At 40.6% G+C, this 21,756-nt stretch overlaps 1 protein-coding gene across 1 annotated transcript in view; it reads left to right on the forward strand.

The window, feature by feature from the left end:
- The first annotated feature begins 685 nt into the window (after positions 1 to 685).
- The window catches only part of CD244 (CD244 molecule), a 35,961-nt gene continuing 14,890 nt past the window's right edge, over positions 686 to 21,756 (forward strand). Inside the window, exon 1 of the mRNA XM_065947445.1 lies at positions 686 to 791. Within this exon, the coding sequence (XP_065803517.1) occupies positions 731 to 791 (61 nt within the window). The 5' untranslated portion in view covers positions 686 to 730. The remainder of the gene's footprint in view (positions 792 to 21,756) is intronic.

Raw genomic sequence — 21,756 nt, forward strand, 5'->3', positions numbered from 1 at the left:
AGAAAGAACTATTATGGGAGAGTAGAAAAAGAGGAAGGGAAGGAATTTAAAAGTACATATTGGAAACTAGGCAAAAGGGTATTATTATGGAAACATTTTAATTTGGATGTGCTTAAGGTTGAAACTTTGGTATCACTCTTCAGGAAACCCCCAGGCCTGCTAGATTTTTCTAGTGCGTTTGCTTGTCTTCTTCAGCATTTCACCTATTGTTTAGTGATCCACTTTTCAATCTACATCCTTCTCACACCCTCTCTCCTTCACCTTCACAATGTCTGTTGGGATTGGACAGGCTTACCTAACGGCTATTTGGTCCCCATATAGTTTTCTTTATATTGCCAGTAGGATGCAGATAAATGGAAACTTTCTTGGGCAACTGTCCTTTAAACAAAGAAGCTGGGCTGGGGCCGAGCTCAGGACAAGATTTCTAAGTTGGTTTTGTGAGTCACTGTGTATTCTGAGCATCCGCCCACTTGAGGCGAACTTCGCAAGTTTAGCTTGTGGGAACTGTCAGACCAGGTCCAGGGACTGGGGCTTCCTCAACAACCTTGCAAGCGTTCAGCTGATGAGAACATCCTCAAGCTGAGGAAACTGTGGCTGAAGCCCGACAGAGTTCTTCTCCCTGTCAACCTTCTGCTGATAGGTGGCTGCTGAGCTTGTGTAGGGCAGAGTATCTGGTGGGAGAGAAGCTGGTTTGACCCCTCTGTCAGCGTCTTACATCTGTTCTGTGGGGATGCTGGGGCAAGTGCTCGGCCTCACACTCCTTCTGCTCATCAAGGGACATCAGGGTCAAGGTAAGGAGGCCCAGCCTGGTAGGTGTGGGCCGGCATGGACCAGGTGCTGTGGCCTTCAGGGAAATCAGGATGTGAGCCTCTGGACTGTGCAGCTTACTGGTCACCTGGACCTGTGACTCAGAGCAGCTCCCTGCAGCTCTGGGCAGGCTGGGTCAGACAGCAAAGGCTGGCAGTGGGTTGAGAGGTCCTCGAGAATCGTGCATCTGGCCATGCCATCAGCAAACCAGGCCACCTTGGCAAGGTGAATCCTTCCAACCAGCTTCAGTTTTCCTTTCTGTCTGGGGGGAGAGAGTGTCCTCCCTGCTGGCTGTAAGAATGAAATATCCTCTCATTTGGTGCAGTTGCCGAAAGAGAGAAGCAGCGACCATGAACTTGGCTTTCTCAAAGGAAGTTGGGTGGTTCTGAAGCTCAGAGACTGACAGATTATTTTCTGAGGCAGGAAAGTTGATCCCTGGCAAGCGATAGGGAGTGTGGAGTTGGAGGAGGGGGATAGGAGGCGTGAGACGAAGGCCAGAACAGAGGCTTTACTTGCAAGGGCTGGTCCCTCTCCATCAACTCTGTCAGCAGCCCAGAGGCCAAGGGAGCCGGAGAATTATTAGGGAAATGTTGGCTGGGGGCTTGCCTAGTGGCTCAGATGGTAAAGAATCTGCCCACAGTGAGGGAGCCTGCGGTTCGATTCCTGGGTTGGGAAGATCCTCCAGAGAAGGGAATACCTACTCCAGTATTCTTGCCTGCAGAGTTTCGTGCACAGAGGAGCCTGGCAGGCAGAAGTCCATGGGATCACCAAGAGTTGAACATGACTGGGTGACTAACACTTTCACTTTGGCTGGGGGCAAGGGGCGGGCGGGGAAGGGAAGAGGAGACATATTAGGAAGTTCCATAGCAAACTGAAAACTCTCCACTGGGTCCTGAGCCAACAAATGAGGGGGCAAGGAATCTCAGTGAGGGGTGCTCCCCCTTTCTCTCCAACCTTGTCTGGGGTGCTCTGAAACTTGGAGCCTGCGTTTTAAGTGGGTAACTCTTTGCGGGGCGTGGTGAATGGAGGTGGAGTGAGAGAAAGGCACACTTGGTTGCAAAGGGAGGAAACGGAGGCACAGGGAAATGTTTGTTTAGGGCCTGTTACAAGCCGTCCCTGGGTACCCAGTTCAATCACTGAGCCCCTGGCACTCAGACATCCTTCAGGAAGACACATTCTAGGCTCTGGCATTTGTATGAGTACAGGTGGAGTAGGGCAGGGTGTGATGAGGAAGAGGGAGCAGAGAGAGAAGTCTGGAGCCTGGGACTCATGTGTGTAGGCTGGGGGGATCCAAAGATGCAGGATCCCAGGCAAGAAAGTTAGATTAGAACCTTGAAAGCCAAGGTAGTACCCACAGGGTTTGATGCCTGGCTGTGGGAGTGCAGGGACAGAAGGTTGGGCTGACTCTGAGATCATGAGCCTACGTGATGCTCCCTCCATCCTTGTGGCAGTCTCTGGGTGTGGCCATGCCAAATCCATTGCAGGGGGAAGCCAGGTGAGTGATTCTTTGAGCACTGGAAGGGATGAACTTGAGCCTTAGGAACTTTTCTCTCTTCTTGCTATACACTGGGTCTGTGTGGCTAGCCTTGTGTAAGTTGACGGAAACTGCTATAGTTATTTGTTTCAATTTTTAAACTTCTTAGTTTAAAATAATTTTGACATTTCAGGGAAGTTGCAAGAATAGTAGTACAAAGAATTCTTATATTTCTTTCACCTAGATTCACCAGTTGTTAACATTTTATCACATTTGGTTTATTTCTCCTTCTCTCCAAATATGCATGTGTGAATAGCTGTATAATAATTATTATTATTTTTTGTGGAATATTCAAGGGTAAATTGCAGACATCACCCCCTTTTACTCTTAACTATTTTAGCACACATCTTCTAAAAACAAGAATGTCTCTATATCATGATATCAGCACAGTTATAAAATTTAGTAAATTTAACATCAATACAATCAAATATATAATGCATATTTAAATACTACCAAACGTTCCCCCAGTGCTATGTGCTTGCCTTCTAAGTCGCTTAAGTCGTGTCCAACTCAGTGTGACACTATAGACTTAGCCCATGGGGTTCCTCTGTCCATGAGATTCTCCAGGCAAGAATACTGGAGTGGTTTGCCATGCCCTCCTCCAGGGGATCTTTCCAACCTAGGGACTGAACCCACGTCTCCTAGTCTCCTGTATTGGCAGGCAGGTTCTTTACTATCAGAACCACTTGGGAAGCCCCAGATGTGCTATATGACACCTTTTTTCCCCATCCAGAATCCAACCAGGATCATGTATTGCATTCCGTTATTATGTCTGTTTTTTAAATTATTTATTTATTTGACTGTATCGGGTCTTACTTGTGGTGCAAAGGATCTTCTTCGCTTCACGTGGATCTTTCATTGCAGCACACGAACTAAACTCTCTACTAGCAGTTGTGTCTCTCGGGCTTCAGTACCTGAGACATGCAGGCTTAGTTGCTCCAAGGTACGTGGCATCTTAGTTCCTCAACCAAGGATCACACCTGCATCATCTGCATTGCAAGGCAGATTCTTAACCACTGGACCAGGGAAGTTACAGTTGCTGTGTCTTTTTGGTCATCTTTAATCTACAGTCATTCCCTAAACTTTCTTCATATTTTATAACATCAACATTTTTGGAGTACAAGTCAGTTGTTTTCTATAGAGTTCTACAATCTGAGTTTGTCTGATGTTTTGTCATAAGATTCAGGTCGTGCGTTTTTGGCAGGAATACCACAAAAGTGATGACATGTCTTTTTCAGTGCATCCAATCTGGAGACACAGTGAGAGTGAAACATTTTTTTTCTAAAACTTGGTTTACTGAAGAATTCAGTATGCATCACATATGTGTAAGAAGTTCATATTATGCTTTGCAAAAGTCTTCCAAAGTTTTCTCACTTCTCATAGAGTAAAAGCTATACATTTCACAATGGTCCAAGTGATCCAGCCTCCCTGACCATTACCCCTTCTTCTCTGCTCTTCTCACTGCATTTCAGTCATGCTGACCTGATGGCCCTCACACTTGTTTCACTGGGGGCTTTGCACTGTTTTCTACTTGGAATGCTGCTTCCTCCTCATTTTCTGTGAGGTTTGCTTTCTTATTCTGCTCAGGTACTACCTCTGCAATGATATCTTTCCCACTAAAAACAGCCCCTCCATCTTGTAACTCCTTGTCTCCTCTTGGCTTATTTTTCTCTGTATGCTCGTCTCCATTTTACATACTATATGTTTCTTTTTGTTTTATTTTCTGTCTCCTAGTTTCCACTTCACCTTATTAGAATGTAAGATCCATGAAAGCAGGGCTTTTGTTTTTGTTCACTCCTGTATCTCCAGCATCTTGAGCAGTATCTGGCACAAGTATATCCTCAATAAATATTTATTGAATGAGTGAATACTTTAAGTAATCCATAGAACAAGGTGAATTTATCGGCCTACCAGAAAGCTTCATTGGGAAAACTATTTTAAAGTATGTACTATCTCTGTGGCCTTGAGGAAGTTAACCAATCTCTTGTTTCTTAATTTTTCATTCAAAACATGAAATCAATGGTGATGCCTACCTCCTGGGGGATGTGTGAGGATTAGATGAGATTAGATTAGATATAAAGATGAGATATAGTATATAAAGAACTCCAAACTGAACATTAATGTTATTCAGCTCTTTGAAAGCAGGGCATATATTTCACTTAGTTTTGTAGTCAGAGTGAAGAAGAGAGAGATTATTGGTAATCCTTTGTTGAACTCTAATTAATTGAATTGAAAGTGAGTTAGAGAATGTTGAGATAAGATGATAAAGTTTTAAGTGTGACCCTTTTCTGAGGGTTTCTCGTTGTCATAACCAAGATCTTAGGGAGACTTCAACATTTTTTCTTTTACTATTGGTATATGAAAATGTTTTTGACAAAGATCTTTGAATTAGATGGATAGATTGATATTGCACAGTCTTAAAAGAACTTTTATGTTTTATTTTATTAAAACAAGTATTTATTAAAGCTGATTTTGAATTTTCATTGAAAAAACACACAGATAAGCAGTGCACAGGCATTTGTTATTAAAAAAAATGACTAATATTATTTCTCATAGAGTCCTGTGTATGTAATCTCATATGCAGGTATGCCCTGTAAATTTGTGTTTTTATTCTCTTAAAGTTTCTGACAATTTATTAATTTTATATGCCTTCTAGGTGGCTACCATGTTGAATTTTGGGGGAGGAAAATGTTTTAGCAGTTTGTGTCACTTGCTTCTCTTTTTGCTTTTATTAAAAAAATTTTTTTTTTAATTGGAGGACAGTTTCTTTATAATGCGTTAGTTTCTGCTGTACAACAACTTGAATCAGTTATAAGTATACATATATAGATGTCAACATTTTTAACTTAAGGCAACATGTATTCAAGACATTGAAGCACATGATTACACTGTATTGTAAAATAGTCTGTTTTCACAATAGCATCTCCCTCTCTATTCCCATTCCTTCCCTGGATATGTTTTGAGCAGCTCTGCAGCAGGTGTTGGACTAGAAACTGAGGATTCAGATGTGAATAAGTACACAACTCCTTTGTTCACAGAGCCTACACCATTTACATCAATTAACGTATAATTACAGCTGTGATTAGTGCACAACAAAGTGCTCAAAACATGTTAGTTGAGAAAATAAGTGAATTATTTTCAGACATCTTAGAGGAAGATTGGGATGATTTTGGGGTCAGATGTGTTGGGGAGCAAGGATCTTCAAATCACCACTCGTAAGAGTGGACTTGAGCCCTACAGTTCACTTTGAACCCTAAGTTCAGATTTTGGCTATGCATTCTGAGGAAACTCTAAAGGACACACCAGAGACTGTCAATGCCCAGGGGCTGCAAAGTTAGGGGTGAGATGTGCTGACAAACAAATAAATAAATAAGGGCAGGGACAGCATCTTACAGACAGCTCTGAAGGCTGCAGACTCTTCCTGTAGGTTGTGTTGAAACTTTCACTTCTCAGGTGGGAGTCACTGATTGCATATGCTTTGGCTGGGATCCAGGCAAGTTCTAAGAAGACTGGATTCGTTTTTGTCCATATTTTCCTCTTTGTACTTCCCCTCAAACAAAGCATGAACAGTGAAGTTCCTGTGTATAGGAGAGAGATGAAGACTCAGCAAACTCAGGGCTGCAGCACTGCCAGAGGATGGCAGTTTTGTAGAAATATCTCCAGAGGTAGCTGGAACATTGTCTTCACGATATGTGTGCAGAGAAGTGCACAAAACTATAAACAAACACTGTAATGAGTTATTGTTAAGTGAATACACCCATGTATCTACCACATGCTCTCTCCCTTCGTTATCTCCTCTGTCTTCCACAAATATAGCTACTCTTTTGACTTTTTTTTCCCATTTATTTTTATTCATTGGAGGCTAATTACTTTACAGCTGTGGTACATATACACCATGGAATATTACTCAGCCATTAAAAAGAATTCATTTGAATCAGTTCTAATGAGATGGATGAAACTGGAGCCCGTTATACAGAGTGAAGTAAGCCAGAAAGATAAAGACCAATACAGTATACTAATACATATATATGGAATTTAGAAAGATGGTAATGATATCCCTATATGCAAAACAGAAAAAGAGACACAGATGTACGGAACAGACTTTTGGACTCTTTTGACTTTTAACATTATAGGTTAGTTTTGCCTGTATATAAATACAATCATAGTTATGTACTCTTGCATTTGTCTTCTTTTGCTCAACATCTGATGAGATTTATCTCTGTTTTCACTTGTAGCTGGTTGTTTTCATGGCTGTGTCCTATTGTATGACTGTACAATAATTTATTCATGTATTCTCCTAATGATGAACCTTTGGGTTGTTCCCAAAGTTTTTCCCTACTATAATCACACTGCTATGAGCCATTTTTCTTCATTCTTTCTTTGGCTGTGCTGTGTGGAACTCAGGATCTTAGTTCTTGACCAGGGATCAAACTTGCACCTCCTGCAGTGGAAGTACAAAATCTAAACCACTGGACAGCCAGGGAAGTACCCTATGAGCCTTTTTGTGCATGCATGTCTGTTGGGTGTGTCTCTGAGGGTAGAATCCCTGGGTATGTATATATATATATGTAGCAGATGCTGCCAAAGTCTTTTCCAAAGTGGCTGAACCAAGCTGTGTGTGAGAGTTCCAAGTAGCTTCAGGGTCACCAGCTTTTTGTTCTCAGACCTGCAAATGGGAAATGAAAGCACAGGGCTGTGACGCCTGAAAGGTGAAAGTCAAAGCCAGGGGAACCACATATATGTGGCTTCCCTGGTATTTTGCACGAAATTCCTACAAAGAGTCATTTCTGGGAACTGAATTTAATTAATTATTTAATCAACTGAACATTTCATTAAACCCTTCCTATGTTCCAAGAACTATGTAAGATTTTGTAGAGAAAACAAAGATGAAATACAATTTGGTTCCATCCTTAAGAATCTTTCAGACAGAGGAAAATAGGCCTGTATAATATCAACTCTAAGGGAAGACAGAAAATGCTACGTGTTGCTGACAGGCAGATTAATCTCAGGCACAAAGGGTGCAAAGAAGATGGAAATTCCTTCTAGGTAGGGACACTGGGGAAGTGGCCTTGAAGGAGAAGCAAGAGTTCAGGATGAGACTTCTCTGGTGGTCCTGTGGTTAAGAGTTTGCCTTGCAATGCAAGAGACACAAGTTCGATTCCTGGTCCGGGAAGATCCCACATGACACAGAGCAACCAAGGTCCTGTGCCACAACTACTGAAGCCTGAACACCCAGAGCCCATGACCTGCAATAGGAGAAGCCACTGCAGTGAGAAGCCCGGATACTACAGCTAGAGGGTGGCTCACACTCACCACAACTAGAGAAAGCCTGAGCGTAGGAACAAAGACCCAGCACAGGGTCTTATATAATTATAAAAATTATATAATATTTATTATATTATTATAAATAATAATAATAAGAAGAAGAGTTCAGGAGAGAGGACTAAGGTGGAAGGACAAGGTAAGCAGAGGGAAGAGCCAAAACAGAAGTAGGGAAAACGCAGATTTGAAGAAGGAAACATGAGAAGCGAACACACGTTTATCTTGGAGAAAGACAGTATTACAAATGGGATGATTCAGTTAACTGATACAAAGCGTGGGACCTAGGCTAGGTAGATTTGACAGGGGGTAGGGTGGTGGGGGGAGTTGCTTTATCTGAGAGGAGCAGTCCCAAGGGTTGAGCAAGGTCCCTAGGCTGAGGAGAAGAGAGGTGATAAAGTGGGTTGTGGACCTGGAGGGTATTTTACGCGCTTTGTAATTTTGCCTTGACTAGAGCCAGATCTGCCCCAGCACTTTGGGGGAACTCACTGAGCTTTATCCACTCAGTCCACATCAGGAACCCCTTCTGTTGCCTCACCCCAAGCCCGGTGTCATAACCCAGAACTGAGAAAACCTCAACATCCTTTGCTGGCAAGGGGAAGTTATGCGTTTCTGAAAGCTGTATTTTCTCTCTCCGGCCCCCTCTCCCGGTGCTCAGGCCTCACCCTTCCTCCCACCTCACCTTCCTCAGATCAGCACGTCCACGTCAGACGAAGCTGAGCTGACTGTGGACACTGCCTGGCTCTGGAGGCAGCGGCTCCACCCTCCCTCTGCAGAATTGTTTCACCCCTTTCTTTCTTAACCACCGGAAAAGGGGCCTCGAAGTTGCTGAGCGCTAACAGCGGAGGCGGCAGCAGCCCTGGGGCCTCCTCTGACCACCGGAACCTGCTGCGGCCTCTCCACTTTGAACACCCCCCACTTGTCGCGGCCACCTCTACCTCTCACTAAGCATGTGAGAATTTCTGTTGCATTACCTTTCCACATTGGCATTTATTGTCTCTCTCTTTGGCACGTAACGGCCCTCAGGGACAGGGACGAGGTCTTTCTGCATCAGTTAATCGCCCACTCACCTTTTTGCTGTATCCCTCCCACGCAACCTCACCCCATCTGCCTCCCTGTCCAGCCCTGCCTCACCCTGAAGTATCTTCCTTTCCCCGACACTGGGCTATTGAGGGCTGCAGAAGAATATTCAACAACAAGAGCAAATACAGACTGAGAGTCTTCAATTTCAGCTGGGGCCACAGGTGTCCTGGGAATTCTTGTTTCTGATCTACAGCTTTACCCATTCTCCAAAGGGGTGATTCCAAACCTTCACTGTCTCTTCAAGATCCTATTCCATCACCACAGCCTTTATTGGCTTCCTTCTCCAAGGAAATGGAGATCCCAGTTAGGGATTCGGCCAACCCCATCAACAACCCCTTAATGTCAGCTGACCTCACCTTATCTCCCTTAAGCGGCCACACTTGCCTCTGCTCCGTGTTAGGGAGCTCTCCTCCTGTCCTTGGCCAACCCTTGTGCTCTGGACATCAGGCTTCTTCTGGGAGGCCATGCAGGACCTGCCCAGGCCATGATATCTCTGATCTTTCTTCAACTGCTCCTTTTCTGTTGGTTCTCCGCTCTTAGTTCATTATCTTGCCATTTGAAAATCTATGTTGGAATACCACCCAGTTTTCCTCTCCTGTATTTTTCTTTCCCAAGTGTCCCTTTTACTACTCATACAGAATACTTTCCTTCCGATACCTCTGGTCACTGAATGTGTATGTGTTTTTTTCCCCCACACCAGGGAATCTTCTGTGACACCAGTCGGGTGTCCTACAATTTGACTCAGTTCTGACACCATCTGCCCAGAGACAGAGTTAGAGTTCACAGGTTAAGGGTTGTGTTCCCACAAGATTACCTCCTCCTGATATTTCAGACAGCAGTCTCAAGCCCAGGTTGTAGATCAGAGGTTCCAGTGACCTCGTCCTCTGGTTCAATTAATTTGCTAGAGCAGTTCATAGAACTCAAGGAAACACATTTCCCAGTTTATTAAATAATATGAAAAAAAGGTATAGATGACTAGCCAGATGAAGAGATACACAGGGCAAGGTCTGAAAGGGAGCTTCTGTTCCCTTGGAGCTGGGGTTCACCAAGCTGGAAGCTCCACTAAACTCATGCTATTGGGATTTTGTGAGGGCTTCCTCACTTAGACGTGATCAGTTATTAACTATTAGCGCCTGTTAACACCATTTCCAATCTCGGCCCCTCCTCTGAAGGATGGGGAATGTGAATGAAAATTCCAAGCTTTTAATCATGGCTTGGTCTTTTTTTTTTTGGCTCAGCCCCTCCCACCTGAGTCTACCCTGAGCCACCTTTAAAATTTTTTTAAAAAAAATTATTTATTTATCTTACTTTTTGGCTGCACTGGGTCTTCATTGCTACCTGCAGGCTTTTCTCTAGTTGTGGAGAGTGGAGGCTGCTCTCTAGTTGCAGTGTGAGGGCTTCTCATTGCAGTGCCTTGTTGCAGAGCATGGGCCCTAGAGTGTGTGGGCCTCAGTAGTTGTTGTGCATGGCCTTAGTTGTCCTGTGGCATGTGAGGTCTTACCCGAGTAGGGATTGAATCTGAGTCCACTGCATTGGTAGGTGGATTCTTAACCACTGGACCACCAGGGAAGTCCCCAGAGTCATTTTATTTTTTTTCCCCCCAGAGTCATTTTAATAAAATAAAGGATGTTCCTGGTGCTCTTCTTACTAAGGAATTCACAAAGGTTTTAGGAGCCCTGTGTCAGGGATGGGGTCAAAGACTAAATACTAAAGCAGAAGATGCCTTTATAACTGGGAAATTACAAGGATCAGAAACTCTGTGCCAGGAACGGGGGGGTGTGGGTGGAGAGAGACTTTTATGTATATAAAAATGACATATATATGTGTATATAAATTTACATAATGTACATATGTGTATATTTCCATTACCTCTTAAAAACCAAACCAACAAAGCAAAATAACACCTGATGTTCTTCCTGTGGTAGTTTCTTTCCTAGCTCCTTTTTATTTGGAGACAGACTCTTTGTAAGTGTACAAACTGATACAATTCACATGAAAGTAAAAGAAAATAGAATGGTGTAATTTAAAAATGACCACAGAGGCAGCATAGCATCAGAAGTGTAGATCATACATTTGATTCCTTAAGTATTTAACAGTCTAGTCTATAGCTTAATCACCCTTTGTGTACTTCCTATTCAATTTTGTCACAATGAAGGAGAACTAGAAAGAAGGCTCTATTTCCTTAATTTATTTCATTTTTTGACTTGCACACAGTGTCAAATGCATTTATTTATCTATTTTAAATTTATTTTATTCATTCATTTTTGGCGCGCTGGGTCTTCGTTGCTGCTGTGGGCTTTTTCTAGCTGTGCAGGGTGGGGGCTGTTCTCTGGTTTCGTATGCGGGCTTCTCCCTGTGGTGTCTTCTCTCATTGCAGACCGCAGGCTGTAGGGGCACAGGCTTCAGTAGTTGCAGAACGCCGGCTCAGTAGCTGCGACTTGCTGGTTCCAGGGCATGTGGGCTTCAGTGGTTGTGGCACAGGATCTCAGCTGTGGCTCCTGGGCCCTAGAGACACAACCCTCTAAAATTAAACTCATGTTCTATCACTCCATTTTCCAAACTTGTTGTAGAGAGCTTCTGGACCATCCTTAGCAAATCTGTAAGTCAGAGACATGGGTGTCCACAGATATGCTGCTGCTCTGCCTCTGATGCCCTATTCGATACACCTTTCGCTATCTCCCTGGCAGGTATGGATGCTCCAGGCAACAGCTAGGTTATCTCCTCTGGTAAGCCATTCTTAATGCTCCAGGGAAAAATAATGCACGCTTTCCTTATGCTTGTGTCACACTTTGGGCTTACCCGCATAGCACAGCTCACATCAAGTCTTTGGCTATTTTAGGTCTATATTCCTCTAGACTGTAGGCATAGTAAAACAGAGATTGTAACTTTTCTTTTATGTCTTTGCCCAGTGCTCTTAATAATCCTATTCTCTAAAATAGGAGTGATATTGCAAGTATCTACTTGCAGATATGATACGAGCAATGGTAATCATAACAGATACCAGCTCTGAGCAACCTGGAGAGCTTTCTTTGGTGTGTTGGCTGAACTTCTTCCCAGCCTTTGGACCAGTAAGATGCCTTCTTGCATGCACTAGTAACTGTGACTCTTCATAACTTCCATATTATCCTTACATGCTTCTGTTCTGGTCCTGTTCTCTTCTTACTATTTGGCTTTCATTCCTTATTTAAAATCATGCCCTGCCCTATAAATTTTGGTTTTGTATCAAGGACTTTTGGTACCCATCCTTGAGAGCCCTTAAACTTGTTTTTTTTTTTTTTTTTTTTTTTTGCTGCATCAGGTCTTAGTTGAGGTATGTGAGAGCCTTCCTGTGGCTCCTGGGCTTCTCTAGTTGTGGCCCATGGGCCTAGTTGCTTCATGGCATGTGGAATCTTAGTTCCCCAACCAGGGATCAAACCCACATTCCCTTCACTGGAAGGCGAACTCTTAATCACTGAACCACCAGGACAGTCCCAAACTTGGCTTTTATTATTGCTCTTGGAGTTACCACCCATGGAATACTCAAGAGCCATCTGCAGTCTGAATTCTTTACTGCCTTGTGTGTCCTGAGTCACTTCAGTCATGTCTGACTCTTTTCTACTCTCTGGACTGTAGCCTACCAGGTTCCTCTGTCCATGGGACTCTCCAGACAAGAATACTGGAGTGGGTTGCCATGGCCTCCTCCAGGGGATCTTCTCTACCCAGGGATCAAACCTGTGTCTCTTCTGTCTCCTGCATTGGCAGACGGATTCTTTACCACTACCTCCAGCTGGGAAGTCCTTCCTTTAGCACTTGCTTGTGATGTACTGGGGGCATTTCCATCTTTCCCTGTACCATTCTATTCACAATTCTCCCCAACTCTACTTGCCTGGGCTAATCTCTTGGATGTAATTTTTTTAAAAAAATTGTCTCCTGCTTCCATAGTCTGTGAAGGTGATGTCCTGTTTCTAGAAAATTAAGACTTATGATATGTATGTATTTCCATCTCTGTTAATTCTATCTCTAATATTCTGCCTAAGGGCTGCACCTTCTGCTTGATTCCCTCTCCCCAGAGGGCCCTTAAAGCTGTGGTTCCCCCTACTTGGAATGCTTTTTCTATAGCTCTCCTCCTGATTGAATTCTTCATATCTTTCATTTCTTAGCTCAAATGTCACTTTCTCTGGCCATGAATCTACCAGTCACTCTGTTACATTATCTTTTAAAACTACTTTCATGGCACTTATGCTTCTCTGAAAGGATCTTGTTTCATTTTTCTCTTATTTATGGTGCATAACCCAACTGAAGTGTAAGCTTCACGAGTGCAGGGGTCTTGTCTCTCTTGCTCACTTTTCTAGTTCAACTCCCCTGAACAGTGGTTCTCCGTTTTGCCCCCAAGGGACAATTGGAGATGTCTAAACATTTTGTTGTTGTTGTCATGACTGGGGCAGGGGTGCTGGCATCTAGAGGGCAGAGGCCAGGGGTGATATTGCATATCCTTATGATTCACAGGCCATCTCCCCTGTCCCCTGCAACAGGGAACTAACGGGCCCCAAAGATCGAGTGTTGAGATTAACATATCTTCCCTAGAACAATGTCTGACACATAGAGAGTATTCAATAAATACTTGTTGAATATAGGAGTGAATAGTCTTCTCATTGCCTCAAAGGAGCCCACTGATTCTTATAGATGTACCTGGAACATGGGTTTAGGAAATCTTCATCAATCTATAAATTTACCTAGCCTACTTTCTAGTCTGTTTTACCTGTGAAAGCTTCTGATCCACTGATTTCTGGTTGTCATTTGAGTTAAGTATCAGGAAGAATTTTCTATTAATTAGCTAAAAGGAGATTTAAAAATCTCCTATTTTTCCACTCTTGCTCTGGTAATGTTTCCGCAAGTGGCAATATCACACTTTGCTCTTATCAAAGTACATATTATTTAGTTAAATGATCAAAACAGCTCTCTGAGGGGTAGTAACTACTCCTTTTTTATATTTTATCAAAATATAAGTTATAGTAATATACAGAAAGTTTAAGCAAACAGCTTGATGAACTTTAAAAAATTTATATTACAATGTTATACTATTTTCTGCTGTGCAGTAAAGTGAATCAGCCATAAGGATATGTTTACCCCTCCACCCCCTTTGAAATTTCCTTCCCGTTTGGTCACCACAGAGCACTGAGTGGAGCTCCCTGTGTGGTAAAGCAAGCTCTCATTAATTGTCTATTTTATACATAATATCAATAGTGTGTATATGTCAACCTTAATCTCCCAATTCATCCCTCCCTTCCTTTCCCTGTGTAGTGTCCATACATTCATTCTCTTCGTCTGTGTCTCTTTCTGCTTTGCAAATTGGTTCATCTGTGTAATTTTCCTAGATTTCATATATGTGGGAAACGTGTTAGTATGTGTGTTAGTATATGATATTTGTTTTTTTCTTTCTAACTTACTTCACTCTGTATGACAGTCTCTAGGTCCATCCACATCTGTGCTGTCTGTCCAAATGGCACAATTTCATTCCTTTTTATGACTGAGTAATACTGCATTGTGTATACATGCCTCATCCTCTTTATCCATTCCTCTGTTGATGGACATTTAGTTTGCTTCCATAACCTTATTGTAAATAGTGCTTCATGGAAATTGAAACTGTAATCAGAAATTCTTCCAACAAACAAAAGCCCAGGACCAGATGGCTTCACAGCTGAATTCTACCAAAAATTTAGAGAAGAGCTAACACCTATCTTACTCAAACTCTTCCAGAAAATTGCAGAAGAAGGTAAACTCCCAAACTTGTTCTATGAGGCCACCATCACCCTAATTCCAAAACCAGACAAAGATGTCACAAAAAAAGAAAACTACAGGCCAATATCACTGTTGAACATAGATGCAAAAATGCTTAAAAAGATTCTAGCAAACAGAATCCAACAACATATTAAAAAGATCATATATCATGACCAAGTGGGCTTTATCCCAGGAATGCAAGGATTCTTTAATATTGGCAAATCAATCAATGTAATACATCACATTAACAAATTGAAAGATAAAAACCATATGATTATCTCAATAGATGCAGAAAAAGCCTTTGACAACATTCAACATCCATTTATGATAAAAACTCTCCAGAAAGCAGGAGTAGAAGGAACATACCTCAACATAATCAAAGCTATATATGACAAACCCACAGCAAACATTATCCTCAATGGTGAAAAATTGAAAGCATTTCCCCTAAAATCAGGAACTAGACAAGGGTGCCCACTCTCACCACTACTACTCAACATAGTTTTGGAAGTTTTGGCCACAGCAATCAGAGCTGAAAAAGAAATAAAAGGAACCCAGATAGGAAAAGAAGAAGTGAAACTCTCACTGTTTGCAGATGATATGATCCTCTACATAGAAAACCCTAAAGACTCTACCAGAAAATTGCTAGAGCTAATCAATGAATATAGTAAAGTTGCAGGATATAAAATTAACACACAGAAATCCCTTGCATCCCTATACACTAACAATGAGAAAACAGAAAGAGAAATTAAGGAAACAATACCATTCACCATTGCAACAAAAGGAATAAAATACTTAGGAGTATATCTACCTAAAGAAACGAAAGACCTATATATAGAAAACTATAAAACACTGATGAAAGAAATCAAAGAGGACACACATAGATGGAGAAATATACCATGTTCATGGATTGGAAGACTCAATATTGTGAAAATGGCTATACTACCCAAAGCAATCTATAGATTCAATGCAATCCCTATCAAGCTGCCAATGGTATTCTTCACAGAACTAGAACAAATAATTTCACAATTTGTATGGAAATACAAAAAACTTCGACTAGCTAAAGCAATCTTGAGAAAGAAGAATGGAACTGGAAGAATCAACCTGCCTGACTTCAGACTATACTACAAAGCCACAGTCATCAAGTCAGTATGATACTGGCACAAAGACAGAAATATAGATCAATGGAACAGAATTGAAAGCCCAGAGATAAATCCACGAACCTATGGACACCTTATGTTCAACAAAGGAGGTGAGAATATATAATGGAAAAAAGACAACCTCTTTAAAAACAAGTGGTGCTGGGAAAACTGGTCAACCACTTGTCAAAGAATGAAGCTAGAACTCTTTCTAACACCATACACAAAAATAAACTAAAAACGGATTAAGGATCTAAATGTAAAACAAGAAACTATAAAACTCCTAGAGGAGAATGTAGGCAAATCACTCTCCGACATAAATCACAGCAGGATCCTCAATGACCCACCTCCCAGAATATTGGAAATAAAAGCAAAAATAAACAAATGGGACCTAATGAAACTTAAAAGCTTTTGCACAACAAAGGAAACTATAAGCAAGGTGAAAAGACAGCCTTCAGAATGGAAGAACATAATAGCAAATGAAGAAACAGACAAAGGGTTAATCTCAAAAATATACAAGCAACTCCTGCCGCTCAATTCCAGAAAAATAAATGACCCAATCAAAAAATGGGCCAAAGATCTAAACAGACATTTCTCCAAGGAAGACATACAGATGGCTAACAAACATATGAAAAAATGTTCAACATCACTCATTATCAGAGAAATGCAAATCAAAACCTCAATGAGGTACCATTACACACCAGTCAGAATGACTGCTATCCAAAAGTCTACAAGCAATAAATGCTGGAGAGGGTGTGGAGAAAAGGGAACCCTCTTACACTGTTGGTGGGAATGCAAACTAGTACAGCTGCTATGGAGAACAGTGTGGAGATTTTTTAAAAAGCTGGAAATAGAACTGCCATATGGCCAAGCAATCCCACTGCTGGGCATACACACCGAAGAAACCAGATCTGAAAGAGACACGTGCACCCCAATGTTCATCACAGCACTGTTTATAATAGCCAGGACATGGAAGCAACCTAGATGCCCATCAGCAGACGAATGGATAAGAAAGCTGTGGTACATATACACAATAGAATACTACTCAGCCATTAAAAAGAGTACATTTGAATCAGTTCTAATGAGATGGATGAAACTGGAGCCCATTATACAGAGTGAAGTAAGCCAGGAGGATAAACACCAATACAGTATACTAATGCATATACATGGAATTTAGAAAGATGGTAATGATAACCCTATAAGCAAGACAGCAAAAGAGACACAGATGTATAGAACAGACTTTTGGGCTCTATGGGAGAAGGCGAGGGTGGGATGATCTGAGAGAACAGCATCGAAACATGTATATTATCAAGTGTGAAGCAGATCGGCAGTCCAGGTTGGATGCATGAGACAAGTGCTCGGGGCTGGTGCACTGGGATGACCCAGAGGGATGGGATGGGGAGGGAGGTGGGAGGGGGGTTCAGGATGGGGAACACATGTAAATCCATGGCTGATTCATGTCAATGTATGGCAAAACCCACTACAATATTGTAAAGTAATTAGCCTCCAATTAATAAAAATAAACAGAAAAAAATAAATAGTGCTTCAATAAACATTGGGTGCATGTACCTTTTGGAATTATTGTTTACTCAGGTATATGCACAGAAGTGGAATTGCTGGGTCATGTGGTAGCTCTACTAAGGACCTCCATGCCATTCTTCATAGTGACTACACCAAGCCACATTCCCACCAACAGTGTAAGAGGATTCCCTCTTTTCCACATCCTCTCCAGCATTTATTGTTTGTAGATATTTTGATGATGGCCATTCTGACCAGTGTGAGGTGGTAACTCATTATAGTTTTGATTTGTGTTTCTCTAATAATTAATGATGTTGAGCATCTTTTCATGTGTTTATTGTCCATCTGTATGTTTTCTTTGGAGAAATGTCTATTTAGGTCTTCCACCCGTTATTGATTACTGATTGGATTTTTTAAATATTAAACAGTGTTTTAATGTTTTGGAATTTAATCCCTTGTCAGTTGCTTCATTTGCAAATATTTTATCCCATCCTGAGGAGTGCAAAAGTTTTTAAGTTTGGATGGGTCTCATTTATTTTTATTTTATATAGTCATTACTTTAAGTGGTGGGTAAAAAAAGATCTTGCTGAGATTTATGTCAGAGAGTGTTCTGCCTATATTATCCTCTGAGTTTTATAGTGTCTGGCCTTACATTTAGGTCTTTAATCCATTTTGAGTTTATTCTTATGTATGGTTTTAGGGAGTATTCTAATTTCATTCTTTTACATGTAGATGAACTTTTATATATATATATATATATATATATATATATATATATATATATATACACACACACACACATGTAGCCACTACCCATCTCAAGAAGTAAAACATTTCTTTATTAATTACCATGTTGATAATACCCATCCACATTTTTGCTTGTAAAGTAATTTATTCTTTTTCATTGCTGTGTAATTTTCCATCATATGAATATAACATGATTTATTTACTCAGCTAATGATAACTGGTATTTGGGATTTTCCCCGTTCTTGAATTATTATGAATAAAGCCATTATGAGCTTTCTTGTATACATTTTCTTGAATATTCACAAGAAATTCTCTTGTGGGCCATAGGGCATATGTAACTTTAGTTTTAAAAGATATTGTCGGTTTTCCAAAGTGATTGTGCCAATTTGGACTCTCCCTAGCAATGAATGTTTTTTTGTGGTTTTAGTGGTTAAAATGTCTTCTCTTACATTTCTTATTTTGTTTTTTGGATCCTCTCTCTTTTCTTTTGGTGAACCTGGCTAGAGGTTTGTTGATTTTGTTCACCTTTCAGAAAATTAACTCTTGGACTTATTGATCTTTTCTATTGTTTTTTAATCTCTATTTTGTCTCTGATTTTCATTATTTTCTTCCTTATGCTGACTTTGGGTTTTGTTTATTTTTCTTTTTCTAATTCTTTTAGGCTATAGGTAGCTTGTTTGAGATTTTTCTTATTTTTTGAGGTGGGCCTATATTGCTATGAGCTTGCCTCTTAGAACTGCTTTTGCTGCATCTCATAAGGTTATGTTTGTTAACTCATAAGGTTATGATACCATTATCTTTGATAACTCATAAGGTAATCTCATGAGGTTATAATCTTTGTTATAATCTATGTTATAAAACATAGTCTAAGACTGTGTTTTCATTTTCATTTATCTACAGGCTTTTTCTGGTTTCTTTTTTTATTTCATTGCTGACCCATTGGTTTTTTAGGAGCATGTTGTTTAGTCTCCATATGTTTGTTCTTTTCTCACTTCTCTTTCTGCGAAAAAAGAAACAGATTTCATACTGTTTCAACAGTTTCAAACAGTTTCATACTGTTGTAATCATAAAAGTTCTCAATTGAGTTAATTTTTCAGTTATTTTATGTTTTATTTCTACAATTTTCATTTTTGCTGTTGTTCAGTTACTCAGTCATGTCCAACTCTTTGTAACCCCATGGACTGCAGCATGCCAGGCTTCCCTGTCCTTCACTATCTCCCAGAGCTTGCTCAGACTCATGTCAATTGAGTCAGTGATGCCATCCAACCATCTTGTCCTCTGTCGTCCCCTTCTCCTCCTGTCTTCAATATTTCCTAGCATCAGTGTCTTTTCTAATGAGTTGGCTCATTTTCATTTCGCTCTCAGATCTAGGCTTAGAACTAATAGAACCTAAAAAATTCCATTTTTTCTGGTAATTATTGCTGCACAATGAAGCACCTCCTATCTTAGTAGTTTAAAACAACCACCACTTATTTAGTCAATGATTCCACTAGTTGGCAATTTGGGCAGGGGTCAATGGAGTTATTCTTTTCATTTCAGCTTGCACTATTTATGCAGATATGGTCACCTGCCAGATTGGCTGGGGATGGCTGATCTAAGATGGCCTTAGCTTGCCCCAGGTGAGCTCTCACCCTCTGGAAGGCTATCTGAGTCTTCTTTATATGTCAGCTAGACAGGTTTCAAGAGAATATGTAAAGGCACATTCCAAGAGGCATGTGCAATGCCTCTGCAGATATAGGCTTAGAACTAACAGAACCTATTGGCATTCTCTTCAGAAGGCCAGCCTGGTTACAAGAGATGGGAAAGTGAACTCTATCTCTTGATGATGGAAGGAGCTACAAAGTCACATTGCAGACAGCATGGACACTTCTGCTTTCTATCACACTTGTTCTTTGCTATAATTCTCAAGCATATTTTATTTCCTTAAACATGTTAAACAAAATTATTTTAAAGCTTATGATTTATAACATTATTATCTAAATGTCCCTTTGGCTTAGTTCTCTTGGTTTATGGACATGTTTCTTCTTCTTATGTCTGTTTATTTTTAATTTCATTTTGGACGTTGTTGTACAAAAAATTGTAGAAATATTTAATGTGCTGGCTTTTGTTATTTTCCTACAGGAATAATTTATATTTGTTTCTAGTATAGGCAGCTAGATTAGAAATACTGGAGATTTTTTTATAATGTTAATACAATCCAGGGTTGAGATTATTCAAAATTGGGGTTTAATCTCTATAGGAGCTGGCCTATTCCTTATTCACCCTTACTTTTACCATGTACCTCTTTGTGGTACCAACCCCAAATATGATGAATTTTAGGTGTACCAACTTCCTATCAAGATGTTCCTGAACTCCATGTTCTTTTAGATCCTTGAGTTTACTGTAAACTCTGCTCAGCTTCTCAGATTTTCTTTTCTTTTTTAGGTTCTCAGCTTTTCAGCTGCTTTTTATGGACTCAGAAGATGCCTCTAAGAAGCAGGAGTCAATAATGCTGGTCTCACTTCTCTGAATTTCCTTCTTACAGATCTTGGACCTATAACTTTATATGACTTTATTAGTTCTCTGATGCTGTTAACAACATATTTTTATACTTTGCCTATTTTTCTAGCTATTTTCAGTGGAAGCATTGACTGCATGTCTTAATCTGGTCTTCCATTATTGGAATTAGAATTGCTTAGATGATTATTTATCTCAATGTTGAAGTGTATGCTGCAGAATGAAAGCATGTTCTATTTCCAGATCATAAATTCTCTGGCATCAAGAATCATCTTATTCATGAAGAGGCTCTGGCTTTTTAGGGCCCTGGGTACAGTAGGGACTCAGTAAAGGCTACATAATTGGTGAGTACAGTGCATGTCCTTTTTGTAGGTTTAGCAATTGTTTTTATTGTTCACCTTTGTTCTCAAGATCTTTAGATAGTGTCAGGATCTCAAAGTCACAGAGATGTATAGCATAGTCTCTGCTTTTGCTCTGGTAATGAGCAGAGCCAATTCAAGTCGCAGGAATATGAATAGGAACTCCATGTGTTTTACTTTTAGGAGTGTCAAATCAGAGAAACATATTATATTCACCAAATAGTAATTGCAAGTCCTTTAATTATTTACTTAGTCTCTTGAGAAAATGCCAGTGTGAATGCATGGTTAGGAGTGAATATTTATAATGAATGTGGACATCTAGAAATCTCTGTCCATTGCTTTATTCTCAATGTTCTCCATTTGAAAAAATATGTTTGTATAACTACCTCCATCTTCTCTCCTCCAGATTCTCCCTGACACTTTTCAACCCACTCAGACAGGCATCTACCTGTCCCTGCATCCACTGGGCCTTGCTACATAGCTCCCCCTACAAAAATGGCCACAGGAATTTCCACTTGTTTACATTGATTGCAGTGGGGTGCTCTAGCATAGGCAATGACAATCAGCTCTATGTCACACTCCCTTGGTCATTAGCCCCCTTCTTTGTCCTTTGGGAGGGATGTCCTTTGGGATATGCTTTGGTAGTATAGTTTTATTTTTCTCTCTTGATTTGTTTTCTATGGAACAATCCTGTGGATAATTTCTGGTAACTAAAAAACTGGCAAACCTTAATGAATGATGATCACAGTTCTAAAATGAACACTTCAAGTACTACAAGAAAGGATTATGAATCTAGTTCTGGTTCTATGGGAGCACAGATGAGGGAGCCATGAGTTCAGCTTGGGGAGTTAAACTTACTGGGTCTGGTCATATGAAACCATAATTGAAAAAGACACATGTACACATATTCACTGCAGCACTATTTACAGTAGCTAGGACATGGGAGCAACCTAGATGTCCATCAACAGATAAATGGGTAAAGAAGCTGTGGTGCATATAT

Source organism: Muntiacus reevesi, chromosome 1, assembly GCF_963930625.1.
Source record: "Muntiacus reevesi chromosome 1, mMunRee1.1, whole genome shotgun sequence".
NCBI classification, from domain to species: domain Eukaryota; kingdom Metazoa; phylum Chordata; class Mammalia; order Artiodactyla; family Cervidae; genus Muntiacus; species Muntiacus reevesi.